Raw genomic sequence first — 14217 nt, forward strand, 5'->3', positions numbered from 1 at the left:
AGAGAGGTTCTACTGCAGTTGTGCAGGGTCTTGGTGAGACCACACCTGGAGTATTGCGTACAGTTTTGGTCTCCTAATCTGAGGAAAGACATTCTTGCCATAGAGGGAGTACAGAGAAGGTTCACCAGACTGATTCCTGGGATGTCAGGACTTTCATATGAAGAAAGACTGGATAGACTCGGTTTGTACTCGCTAGAATTTAGAAGATTGAGGGGGGATCTTATAGAAACGTACAAAATTCTTAAGGGGTTGGACAGGCTAGATGCAGGAAGATTGTTCCCGATGTTGGGGAAGTCCAGAACAAGGGGTCACAGTTTAAGGATAAAGGGGAAATCTTTTAGGACCGAGATGAGGAAAACTTTTTTCACACAGGAGTGGTGAATCTGTGGAATTCTCTCCCGCAGAAGGTAGTTGAGGCCAGTTCATTGGCTATATTTAAGAGGGAGTTAGATGTGGCCCTTGTGGCTAAAAGGATCAGGGGGTATGGAGAGAAGGCAGGTACAGGATACTGAGTTGGATGATCAGCCATGATCATATTGAATGGCGGTGCAGGCTCGAAGGGCCGAATGGCCTACTCCTGCACCTATTTTCTATGTTTCTATGTTTCTATTACATGAAAACTAAACATTTAGTTATCTTTGAGGTGAAACCTTAACATTACAGGTATGTTTCCCAAGAAGCCTGTTGTCAATTCAAGAAAAAATTGGTTCTGGAGAGTAACAATTATAAATTTGACATGCTGGGTGACGTGAATTTTAAAAGACACTACAACAGAACAAACTTTATTGATCGAATATGCCGTAAAAAACGAGTACTATTTATTTGCAAGAAAATTGACTTTACATATCTGGTTTCCAACAACCAAGTCCTTAGAGAAATAAATAACATTGGATGGGATAAGAATTCTAATAAGACAAATCTATTTCACTCACAAGAGCGACGACTTTGTGGAGAATCCTCTGACGGCAAGGGTTCAAATCGACTAGGCCTGAAAGGAGCATCCTTACTCCCTTTTGTTTTCTGCCTTTCATCACGTTCTTCCTGAATTCTGAAACCCATATCAAAGCCTTTCTATATAATGCAAGTGTTGATATCTACTAAAAATTGTTAAATTAGTGAAAATATTATACACCAAGAGACAGGGGGATGGTACAAAAAGTGCAACTATCATTAAGGCTCTCTCATTTGTACCCAATACATTCCCTGCATAGACACAAGTATTCTGCATAATGTTCTAAAAACATTAATGCACAAATTCAACATAAACATTTAAAATATCTAAAAAGTTAGTGTTTGCGAACCTACTACTTGCACTGAAATATGCAGAGATATTTTATAGGTAGATAGGTTTATATAAATCACAAGTTTCAGCTATGTACACAAAGAGCACTCTCTCAAATCATGGAGACTCATGACATGATTGGAAAATGGTTACTGTACTTATACAAATGGCTCATCATTATTTACATGTATATAGATATACATATGCAGACATGGGTGCAACTTCATAAGTAGAAAAAGCAGACTGCAGATAAGTTCTGAGTGTATTTAAAAAAAAGTTTGACAAACATTTACTTACTGTTTTAATTCTTCTTTGAATAGCTCCAAGTTACTTTTCTTCTTCTCCTTTTCACCTTTCTTTAGGGTCTGAAAATAATCCAGTTAATTAACATTTAAAAATAACATATTCACAGGATTAAGAAAGTTAAATTGCATAAAGTTATAATTAAGAGACACATCCCATGATAATTCAATATATTTGCAACTGCCACAGTTGTTATATCAACAAACAGCATCTAATTTATCCCAGCAACATTTCAAACGGCAATTTATAAAACCTGCTGAGAATAAGTGAAACTGTAAATAAACTGAAGCAAAATATTGCAGATGTTGGAAATCTGAAATAAAAACAAAATGCTGGAAATACTTAGCAAGTTAATCAACATCTCCGTGAAATATAGTCACCAAACTTTTACCAGGATTTTAGTTCAAAGAAATAATACCTCCTTACACATTATAAAGAAACTATCTGGAAAAGATAAAAGATAACCAGGTGCAAAATTGGTGGAAAGCATGGCTCGCTTTCTCAAAAAAAAAACCCCAAGAGTGGTACAAGTGCGCAACCTTTTATCCGAAAGCCTTGGGACCAGACACTTCTCGGATTTCGGAATTTTTCGGATTTCCGAATGGATGATTTTTAGCGTAGATTAGGTAGGTAGCGCGGGCGGCTTGAAAAGTCTGGAGCTGCTGCCTCCTCCCCGGAGACCGGGGAATCATTGTAAATCATTGCTTAAATGTTAGTCAGTTAGTTTGGAGGGATTTTATGTGGTGGGGGGGGGGTGAAGGTGGAAACTTTAATTCTTAGTCCCCTACCTGGTCGGAGAGGCAGGGAGCGGGCAATGCCTTACCGGGTCGTCGTGCAATAAGCTCCGGAGCGTTGTGGCCGCTGACTCCCAACATCGCGGAGCTGGGGGCTGCGGGCGTCCAGCCGCGGGCGGCGACGGTTGGAGCTCCGACCCCGGCAACTCTACCCCTGGCTGCGCGGCGCTCCAAATCCAGCGCCGCCCGCGGCCGAACGCCCACAGCCCCAGCTCCGCGATGTTGGGAGTCGGCGGCGTCGCAGCACTGGGATACCAGCGGGGAGCAGGCAATGCCTTACCGGGTCGCCGTGCGGTAAGCTCTGGAGCGCTGTGGCCGCCGACACACAACATCGCGGAGCTGGGGCTGCGGGCGTCCGGCCGCGCTGGATTTGGAGTGCCGCGCAGCCAGGGGTAGAGTTGCCGGGGTCGGAGCTACAACTGGCGCCACCCGCGGCCGGACGCCCGCAGCCCCAGCTCTCCCCGGTCTCCGGGGAGGAGGCAGCCGCTACAATAGTACAGACCTGGGTTGACCGTGGGTCGTTTCGGGTCAAGTTTGGCGCCAAACGCGAGCTTTGGTGTGCAGACGACATCCTGGAAAAAATGTCCGGTTTTCGGAGCTTTTCGGTTTCCGGAACTCCGGATAAAAGGTTGTGCAACTGTACTACAATCAATAAAGACATTTAAATTTTTTTTTTTTTTTTTTTTTTTTAAATAGGAGTAAGTTCATTAGACATTAGTATAAATGATGTGGGGCTGAGGCAGGATAATGGAATAAAGCTACTGATCAACTCTGTGGTTACCATGATAGAAGAGTTCATTGGTCTATTCCCATTCCTAGATTTCTAGCTAATGGGCCTGTCCCACTTAGGCAACTATGCAGTCACCACATGTCCGCGGGTGGTTGCCGGGGAGTCGCCTTCATGGTCGTGAGGAGTTCCTGCATTCTGGGAACTAGTCGCAGCCTCATTATGGGTGTCGCGAAGAGCAGCGAGAATTCTCGTACCGTAGGTGGGTTGCCAGGAGGTCCTAGTGGGATGCCAGGAGGTCCTCATAGGTTCCTGTAGGTTGTAGCCAGTGCTGACTGGTGAATTTCATTGGCTCATTGGGGGGAAAAAACCCACAAGCAGTAGTTTTCAGAACCTAGGGTAAACGGCCTGGTAATGTTAATGTCCGCCGAGCTTCACAGCCGTCTATATCTGGCTTCTTAAAAGTTGTCACCACTCCTTCTCCCCCCTCTTTTAAAGGACTTACCTTACACTGTTAGCCGTCTTAATTACAGCGCCAACCTTCCTGTTCATCACAGTGTGTGTCTGTATCACCTTGGCTTTGCACCGTGTGAATTTCATGTGTGTGTGTGTGTGTGTGTGTGTGAATTTCGTGTGTGTGTGTGTGTGTGTGTGTGTGTGTGTGTGTGTGTGTGTGTGTGTGTGTGTGTGTGTGTGTGTGTGTGGTGGGTGTGGTGGGTGTGGTGTGCGCGCGTGCTCTTGACAGTCGCCGTTCCAGTTGCCGGTTTTTCAGGCAACTGGCAGCAAATTGACAGCCGCCGGCAGTCACCTGAAAAATCGCCTATGTGGGACAGGCCTATAAGAACTGAGAAATCTTAATATGTTCTTATTCTGAATAAAGAATAGAATATTTAACTCATACAGGCAACAGCTGCACAGTCTTGAGAATTCATGCTGGCTTGATCGTTTAAATACTGAAGTTCGGCTTTAAAAGTACAAATTAATTTTAAAAATAGTTCTATGCCTATCCTATCTAACACACAACTATAAATCAGTTAACGACCGACATAAAGTCCTTCAGCTAATCTTTAAACAGAAGATTTTCTTACAAGTTTTTAAAAACCTATTTATATTAGTCTTCAGAGTCTCTGAAAAAAATCAATAACCGAATAGGGCAACATTCCACACAGTCAACAATTCTCTCGCAGCTCAAAGATAGACAATAGACAATAGGTGCAGGAGTTGACCATTCGGCCCCGAGCCAGCACCGCCATTCAATGTGATCATGGCTGATCATCCCCAATCAGTACCCTGTTCCTGCCTTCTCCCCATATCCCCCGACTCCGCTATCTTTACGAGCCCTATCTAGCTCTCTCTTGAAAGCATCCAGAAAACCGTCCTCCGCCGCCCTCTGAGGCAGAGAATTCCACACTCACAACTCTCTGTGAGAAAAAGTGTTTCCTCGTCTCCGTTCTAAATGGCTTACCCTTTATTCTTAAACTGTGAACCCCTGGTTCTGGACTCCCCCAACAGGAACATGTTTCCTGCCTCTAGTGTGTCCAAACCCTTAACAATCTTATATGTTTCAATAAGATTCCCTCTCATCCTTCTAAACTCCAGAGTGTACAAGCCCAGCCGCTCCATTCTCTCAGCAATAGGCAGTCCTGCCATCCCGGTAATTAACCATGCAAACCTACGCTGCACTCCCTCAATAGGAAGAATGCCCGTCCTCAAATTAGGGGACCAAAACTGCACACAGTACTCCAGGTGTGGTCTCACGAGGGCCCAGTACAACTGCAGAAGGACCTCTTTGCTCCTATACTCGACTTCTCTTGTTATAAAGGTCAACATGCCATCGCTTTCTTCACTGCCTGCTGTACCTGCATCCTTACTTTCATAGACTGATGAACAAGGATCCCCAGATCCCGTTGTACTTCCCCTTTTCCCAACTTGACGCCATTTAGGTAGTAATCTGCCTTCCTGCTTTTGATACCAAAGTGGATAACCTCGCATTTATCCACATTAAACTTAATCTGCCATGCAACTGCCCACTCCCCCAACCTGTTCAAGTCACACTGCATTCTCATAGCATCCTCCTCACAGTTCACACTGCCACACAGCTTTGTGTCATCTGCAAATTTGCTAATGTTACTTTGAATCCATTCATCCAAATCATTGACGTATATTGTAAATAGCTGCGGTCCCAGCAGCGAGCCTTGTGGTACCCCACTAGTCACTGCCTGACATTCTGAAAGGGACCCGTTAATCCCTACTCTTTGTTTCCTGTCTGCCAACCAATTTTCTATCCATGTCAGCACTCTTCCCTCAATACCATGCGCCCTAATTTTGCCCACTAATCTCCTATGTGGGACCTTATCAAATGCTTTCTGAAAGTCCAGGTACACTACATCCACTGGCTCTCCCTTGTCCATTTTCCTTGTTACACCCTCAAAAAATTCCAGAAGATTAGTCAAGCATGATTTCCCTTTCGTAAATCCATGCTGACTCGGACCGATCCTGTTACTATTATCCAAATGTGCGGCCATTTCATCTTTTATAATTGACTCCAGCATCTTCCCCACCACCGATGTTAGGCTAACTGGTCTAAAATTCAGTTTTCTTTCTCCCACCTTTCTTAAAAAGTGGGATAACATTAGCTACCCTCCAATCCACAGGAATTGATCCTGAGTCTATAGAAAATTGGAAAATTATCACCAATGCATCCACGATTTCTAGAGCCACTTCCTTAAGTACCCTGGGATGCAGACCATCAGGCCCTGGGGATTTATCAGTCTTCTGTCCCATCAGTCCACCCAACACAATTTCCTGCCTAATGTGGATTTCCTTCAGTTCCTGACCCCAGATCCTCTGGTCACTACATATTCACATATAAGAAATTCACATATTCTTAAAAAGCAAAAAAGTAGCAGCCCAAAGTCCAAATTGAGCACTTCCAAGATGATAGCAAGCAGATAGACACAAAATGCTGGAGTAACAGCAGGACAGGCAGCATCTCTGGAGAGAAGGAATAGGTGACGTTTCGGTTTGAGAAGTGCTTCGACCTGAAAGAGATGCTGCTTGTCCCGCTGAGTTATTCCAGCATTTTGTGTCTATCTTCGATTTAAACCAGCATCTACAGTTCTTTCCTACACATGATGAGCAAGCAGTATGTCCAAAGCAGTGTGTCCAAATATTGAACAGGAATTCAATTGGAGTACTTCATCTGTTCAAAAATGTTACCAGACTTACACAAAGCCAACTGACAATAATTATCTGTTTTATTTTTTATCTCATTTTCACACAAGGTACTAATCTACTGGCGGAAATATTCTACTACATCTGTTAAAAGCTGTATTTTTTGTTTGTCCTGGATCAGTTGGGCTGACTCTAGCAACTATCAAGCAGTCATTCTTCACACGTAACACTGAGGTAAGCACACAAGACTACCACGGTGAACACCACAGCCTCGATCTTGAATCAGCAGTGTTGCATGTACACAAGATCAGTTAATAACCCAGACAATTTCTATTTACTAACTAGTTTGCAACTGACTCTTTGGATAAATGACTTATCCCAAAAGAGGCATACGTTACATGTTTAAGAAAGAACTGCAGATGCTGGAGAATTCGAAGGTGGACAAAAAACTGGTGAAACTCAGCAGGTGAGGCAGCATCTATGGAGCGAAAGAATAGGCGACATTTAGGGTCGAGAACCTTCTTCAGACTGATGTCCGGGGGAGTCTGAGACTTGGCACCTGGCCTCAGACCGATAGAGGTCAGCGTGCCAGACTACCACGGCACCTCCCTTGCCGGCAAGTTTAATCACCCAGTCGGGGTTGTTGCAGAGTGCAGCAGGTTTAATCATTACATGGTGCATTACTCATTACGTTACATGTTGGTACAATCTCTCTTCCCTATGAAGGAGACAAACTAAAGATCTATTTCCAATTCTCGTGAAACCCAAAATGGATGGCAAATGACTATTCAGAAAGATCACTTCTGATAAAAGTGGAACCTGTCGAAGCCAGATCTAACATCATCACAAGAGGTTTTGCAGTGCTTTATGGATGGGATTTAAATTAGCTTGGCAGGGACATAAAAAATCAAACACAGATCCAGAAAGGTCAAATATAAAGTTGTAAAGGGAATACAGCGACCCAACAAGAAAGATCTTAAGGCTGAATAAACAAAGACAAGAAAAAGATACAATAAAGAAATTCAGCATCTTATATCATACACCACAATGGAATGTGCATGGTGAATAAAGTTAGAGAACACACAGATAATGATACAATTAATACTTGAGTCTAAAAAGGAATTAACATATGCATGAAATACAAGGTCAGGCTGCATCTGTGGAGCAAGAAACGAAGAGGCCAGTTCAGACAAACCAGAAAGGCTGGTTATCTGAAATTATTGAATTCACCATTGAGTCCCAAATTCTATAAAATGTCTAGAAGTGAGGTTTCATTGGCAAGAGGCCAAAGACAAAAGGGTCAGAGTAGGAGGGGTTTGCAACATTAATATGACAGGCATATAGAGAACAAGAATATTGCTTGAGAGCTGAATAGAACTGCTTTGCATCAGCAGCAACCAGATCAGTGGTACAACAGGGAAGTTTAAGCTACACAAAAATGCTGGAGAAACTCAGCGGGTGCAGCAGCATCTATGGAGCGAAGGAAATAGGCAACGTTTCGGGCCGAAACTCTTCTTCAGAGTCTGAAGAAGGGTTTCGGCCCGTAACGTTGCCTATTTCCTTCGCTCCATAGATGCTGCTGCACCCGCTGAGTTTCTCCAGCATTTTTGTGTACCTTCGAATTTCCAGCATCTGCAGTTCCTTCTTGAACAGGGAAGTTTAAGCAACTGGTAGATAGGAGCTTCTTGATTCAGGGGCATGGACAGGCATTTCTGTGGAAATATTCCAGTATGAGAGATGGAGGTAAGAGATGGAAGAAGAGTTGTGTTATTAATTAGGAAGAACATCACAGAGACACTCAGTGGATAGAAATCAGGACTTTAAAAAAACAGGATGGGGTTATGACAAAAAACATTTCACCGACTCCACTGAATCTGACCACCCGTATATGAATTTGAAGGTGCCGAGTATCATCTGCATCCCGACTCAAAGTTTAATTACAGAATTTACAGGCTCTCAATACTTAATCATCGACTAGATGGCAGGCAATTATACTCTGATCAAGGACCACAAACCACAGTTTTCATTGTTGCGCACCACTGAGCCATTCAAACAACAGTGGCAGCTAAACTGCATTGATGGACCATCAGTCACACCAGGCAACTCTGCTGAGTTCACAATGTACTCCCATTGAGAGCAGAAAAGATTGCACGTGTACAAACAACCCACTTTGGAGATGAACTTCTGGCAAGTTTACTTGCCTGAAGTGAGGTCACACGGTGGTGATTCTGAATGCATGACAAACATTCAGATTGAAGGATGCTTATGTTCAGCAGATGGTAATATCCACACACAAGCACAAGGCGGCTACACTCACTGGTGTAGGATTAATCAAGGCATTGAAGATCACTGGACATCCTGCTCAGTGCGTTTTGCCTGTAAGCCCCAGTACTGGTGTAAATTCGGAAGCAACTTGTACTTTCAGTGAAAGGCCATTATTTTTCTTCCTTCAGAATAGAACAATTCATCCAGCTGGTTTAGCTGATCAATGCACAGAGGAATTGTCTTTAATGTTTGGAGAAGATGTAGATGATAAGAAGAACTTGTTTCCTTTAACAAACCAGTCAATTTCAAGGGGATATAAATTAAAGCTCATCTTTATAAAAATTGGATGGAATTTTTCCAAGGGTGGCAGAAGCAGAATTCCTCAATTGTTTAAAAAGTGCTACAATGGGCACTTGAGATGCCATAACCTACAAAGCCGAAAAAAGAACTGGGAAAACGGATTAAACTGGATGAAACCCACAAACGTAGCTGATTGTCCTTGTGTGCTGCAACTTTGTTTTTATGCATTATACAGTAATCAAAACATGACACTTACTGGCTTCTTGGGGTCAGATATGAAAGACGGTGGAGATGATTTATCTGGCATTAAGTTCTTTATCTCTGGAACCCGTGTAGAAGGCTTGTATAGTTTCCCTTTCTGTTCCTCGAATCGCTCTAATACGCAAAAATAAAGTTTTGTGCTATTAAGTATTTTGCTCTCAAACAACGCAATGGGTTCAAGCTGTGGTACAAGTGTACTCATGACCAACTCATGTTAATGAATGTGAGCTTTCATACTATCCTCAGCAGGCTCTGCTATTGGTAAAAAGTCACTAATATTCTAATCTTAACTATCATTTCACTAAAATGTTCTTGGAAAGACTGCCTATTTTGTTCACCTGCTTGCTCTTTAGCATCACTATTATGACTCATGACAAAGGCAGCACATTATCTGCTGAGAGTATCTTGCCCACTGGTTCCTGAATTGAGAAGCGATTTCAGACTTAACTTAGCAACCTATGGACACTGCTACTCAGAAAAGATAATCCAATTACAGTGAAGTGTTAAAAAAAAGTTATTAGTCTATTATTACTCAAACAATATATTTAGCACACTCACATCTGCCAACATTTCCATTTGATGCAAGAAATATGCTTTAAGCAAGTGATCCTCTCCCATTATCAGATTTATCCAACCATTCAAACCAAAACTACTTGCAGTACTTATGATGACCAGGCCAAGATTAAATGCAAAATAATAGAAGTCAGCAGAATATACACTGTTAAGAGGCAGCAGAATAATTCCAAGATTAGTGGTTGAAAGATTAATTACATACAGTGCATTCAGAAAGTATTCAGACCCCTTCACTTTTCCACATTTTGTTGCATTACAGCCTTATTTTAAAATAGATTAAATTCTTTTTTTTTTTAATCATCAATCTACACACAATCTACATACCCCTGAATGAAGAAGCGAATACAGATGTTTAGACATTTTTACAAAGTAATTAAAAATAAATAACTGAAATAGTACATTTACATAAGTATTCAGACCCTTTGCTATGGCACTCAAAATTGAGCTTAGGTTCATCATGTTTCCATTGATTATCCTTGAGACGTTTCTACAACTTGATTGGAGTCCACCAGCAGTAACTTAAATTGATTGGACACGACTTGGAAAGGCACACACCTGTGAGATCCCACAGTTGACAGTGCATGTCAGAGCAAAACCAAGCCATGAAGACAAGGGAATTGTTCCGTAGACCTCCGAGGCAGGATTGTGTCGAGACACAGATCTGGGGAAGGGTATAAAACAATTTCTGCAGCATTGCAGGTCCCGAAGAGCACAGTGGCCTCCATCATTCTTAAATGGAAGAACTTTGGAACCACAAGGACTCTTCATAGAGCTGGCCGCCCGGCCAAGCTGAGCAATCGGGGGAGAAGGGCCTTGGTCAGGGAGGTGACCAACAACTCAAATGGTCACTCTGACAGAGCTCCAGAGTTCCTCTGTGGAGATGGGAGAACCTTCCAGAAGGACAACTATATCTGCAGTCTTTATGGTAGAGTGTCCAGACGGAAGCCACTCCTCATTAAAAGGCACATGACAGCCCGCTTGGAGTTTGCCAAAAGGCATGAGAAACAAGATTCTCTGGTCTGATGGAACTAAGATTGAACTTTTTGGCCTGAATGCCAAGCGTCACATCTGGAGGAAACCAGGCACCACTCATCATTTGGCCAATACCATACCTACAGTGAAGCATGGTGGTGGCAGTAGCGGCAGGAACTGGGAGACTAGTCAGGATCGAGGGAAAGATGAACGGAGCAAAGTACAGAGAGATCCTTGATGAAAACCTGCTTCAGAGCATTCTGGACCTCAGACTGTGGCGGAGGTTCACCTTCCAACAGGACAAGGACCCTAAGCATACAGCCAAGACAACGCAGGAATGGCTTTGTTACAAGTCCGTGAATGTCCTTGAGTGGCCCAGCCAGAGCCCAGACTTGAACCCGATCGAATATTTCTGGAGGGACCTGAAAATAGCTCACCATCCAACCTGAAAATAGCTGCACTCCCCATCCAACCTGACAGACCTTGAGTGGTTCTGCAGAGAAGAATGGGCGAAATTACCTAAATACAGGTGTGCAAAGCTTGTAGCGTCATATTCAAGAAGACTTGAGGTTATAATCACTGCCAAGGGTGCCTCAAAAAAGTACTGAGTAAAGGGTCTAAATACTTATGTAAATGTGATATTTCAGTTATTTCTTTTAATTACTTTGCAAAAATTTCTAAACACCTGTTTTCGCTTTTTTATTATGTGATATTGTGTGTAGATTGACGATTAAAAAAACTGAATTTAATCCAGTTTAGAATAAGGCTGTAACGCAACCAAATGTGGAAAAACTGAAGGGGTCTGAATACTTTCTGAATGCACTGTAAATATTTTCAATTAGACTGGACAAAAACATTTTTTTTTCTGAAAAGCCCGCTGACAAGTTTACAGGACAAAAATTACCCATTTGTTCAAAATGGCACATGATACAAATCTTCTACTGAATCACTCTAACTAATATTATCATTTCTTCAAATTTCTTTCTCAAGCTCCTTTAAATAAAACTAGTTACTCAAATTTAATGTAAAAAAATTACATTTCTCGCTCATTATAAATGAAGCTATAGTTACTGGTTTGCTTTAATATTATGCCTTAACAACGTGTCAATAAAGGGATTGTCCACATACTTTTGCTCCTCTATTCCTCTTAGAATATATTCCCAGTGTTACATGACGAGAATCTTTCTTTCAAAATTCAATTCACTCTCTTCCAAAGTTCATGTGCAAATTTCACTTTTACAAACATGAACGCAATGCATTTTCTCCTCGCCTAACACAATTCTAACATAAAGTTCTCTTTTTGAAATTCTATAATCCCAATGTTCAACTTCCATTTTCTAACATGTACAAGTTGACAACAGACATAATAACCTAAAAAAGCAAAATGTTGACGATTTGTTATATATGGAATATATGCCACAAATTAGACATAGCATGTGTGGATGTTGTAGGATGTTTGAATGCAACCAAAATCATTAATTAAACAAGTTACAATTAAATTTTAAACCAGTAATAGCTGGAAAAGACAGGAAAGAAAATATGTTAATCAGATGTAAATGTTTTGTTGTGTAATAGAACAATCTTGTACTAATCTGAACATATGGTTGTAGCATGCAAACTATTTGTAGACCTGGCAGACAATGATCCAATAATTACACATGGTGTGCCAGAATCATACAGTGTGGAAACAGGCCTCTCTGCCCAACTTGTCCATGCCAACCAACATGCCCTAACTACACTAGTCCCACTTGCCTGCGTTTGGCTCATATCTCTCCGAACCTATCCTGCCCAGGAATCTGTCCAAATGTTGTTTAAATGTGATAATACCTGCCTCAACTACCTCCTCAGGCAGCTCGTTCCATATACCTACCACCCTTTGTGTTAAAAGGTTGCCCCTTAGATTCCTATTAAATCTCCTCCTCTCTCCCCAGCTTAAATATATGTCTTCTGGTTTTTGATTCCCCTATTCTGGGTAAAAGACTCTCCCATTCATCCTATTTATTAATCTCATACACCTCTATAAGATTACCCCTCATCCTCCTGACCTCTAAGGAATAAACTCCTGGCCTGCTCAACCTCTCCCTATAGCTCAGGCACCCGTCCTTGTAAATCTTCTCTGTACCCTTTCCAGATTAACATATTTGCTTTAGCACGGTAATCAAAATTGAACACAATCTAAATGTGGCCTCACCAATGTCTTGTACAAATGTAACATGACCTCCCAACTTCTATACTCAATATTCTAACTGATGAGGGAGAGCCAATGTGCCGAAAGCCTTCTTGACCACCCTATATATCTATGATGCCACTTTCAAGGAACTATTTGTCTGCACTCTGCTCTACAACTCTCACCAGAATCCTGCCATTCACTGTCTATGTCCTGCCTTGGTTGGACTTTCCGAAATGCAACATGTCACACTTCCCTGTATTAAACAAGCATACCTCAGCCCACCTGCCCAACCCATCAAGTTCCTGCTACAATTTTTGACAGCCATCAACACAATCTGCAATACCACCCACTTTAGTGTCGCCTCTAAACTTACATGCCTTGCACATTTTCTCCCAAATCATTGATATGAATGACAAACAACAATGGGCCCAGACCGAACCCTGAGGCACATCATTGGTCACAGGCTTCCAGGACATAATACAACTTTTCACCATCACCCTGTTTCCTTCTATATACGTCTCCAGCTCTGCCCTCAACAATCTTTTGGGTACGTCTTCAAAAAACTTCAGATATGTGAGATACGATCTTCAACATAGTCGTGCTGACTATCCCTGATCAGCTCTTCTCTATCTAAATGTATGTTTATCTTACCCCTCAGAATAATCTCTAGTAACTTTCTGTTCACAGATAATACTCACTGGCCTGTAGTTCCCAGGTTTTTCCCTGCAGCTCTTCTTAAATAGAGGCACGACATTTGCCACCCTTGACACCTCACCCAAATTTAATGATGGCTCATTAATCTATCATAGGGCACCTGCAATTTCCTCTCCAGCTTCCCAGTGTCCTGGGATAAATTTAAACAGACCCAGGAGATTTGTCTACCTTCATACATGTTAGGAATTTCAGCACCTCCTCAACCATAATACTGACTGCTCTCAAGACACTTCCATGACAGCCCAGTCCTCATGTCTTTCTCCATGGTAAAAACAGAGGAGAATTGCTCATTGAGGACCCTGAGCATCTCCTGTGGCTCCACACAAAGTTGACCCCTTTGATTCCCCGAGAGGTTCCATTCTCTCTCTGGTTACCCTTTTCCCCCCCTTAATGTACTTATAAAATCTATTGGGATTATCTTTAATATTATCTCCCAGTCCCTGAGCTATCACCTGTCCCTTTTTTACCGTGATCCTCAGTTCCTGGAATTGCTCCAGGGATACTTGATCCCAGTGGCCTATACCTACCCCATGCCTCCTTCTTACTCTTGACTAGAGCTTCAATTTCTCCTGTCATCCAAGCTTCCTTATCCCCCCCTGCCTTGCCCTTCATTCTAACAGGAACATGCAGGTCCTGGACTTTTGTCAACACACTTTTAAAAACATCCTATTTTCCAGACGGT

At 42.2% G+C, this 14217-nt stretch overlaps 1 protein-coding gene across 1 annotated transcript in view; it reads right to left on the reverse strand.

Annotated features, from left to right (window-relative positions):
- The window catches only part of LOC116979946 (U2 snRNP associated SURP domain containing), a 133917-nt gene that overhangs the window by 56823 nt on the left and 62877 nt on the right, over positions 1-14217 (reverse strand). The window contains exons 4-6 of the mRNA XM_033031900.1: positions 9102-9220; positions 1580-1647; positions 933-1048 (exon numbers count right to left, since the gene is read on the reverse strand). Of these exons, the coding sequence (XP_032887791.1) occupies positions 933-1048; positions 1580-1647; positions 9102-9220 (303 nt within the window). The remainder of the gene's footprint in view (positions 1-932; positions 1049-1579; positions 1648-9101; positions 9221-14217) is intronic.

The sequence above is a fragment of the Amblyraja radiata genome, chromosome 13 (genome assembly GCF_010909765.2).
Source record: "Amblyraja radiata isolate CabotCenter1 chromosome 13, sAmbRad1.1.pri, whole genome shotgun sequence".
Taxonomy (NCBI): domain Eukaryota; kingdom Metazoa; phylum Chordata; class Chondrichthyes; order Rajiformes; family Rajidae; genus Amblyraja; species Amblyraja radiata.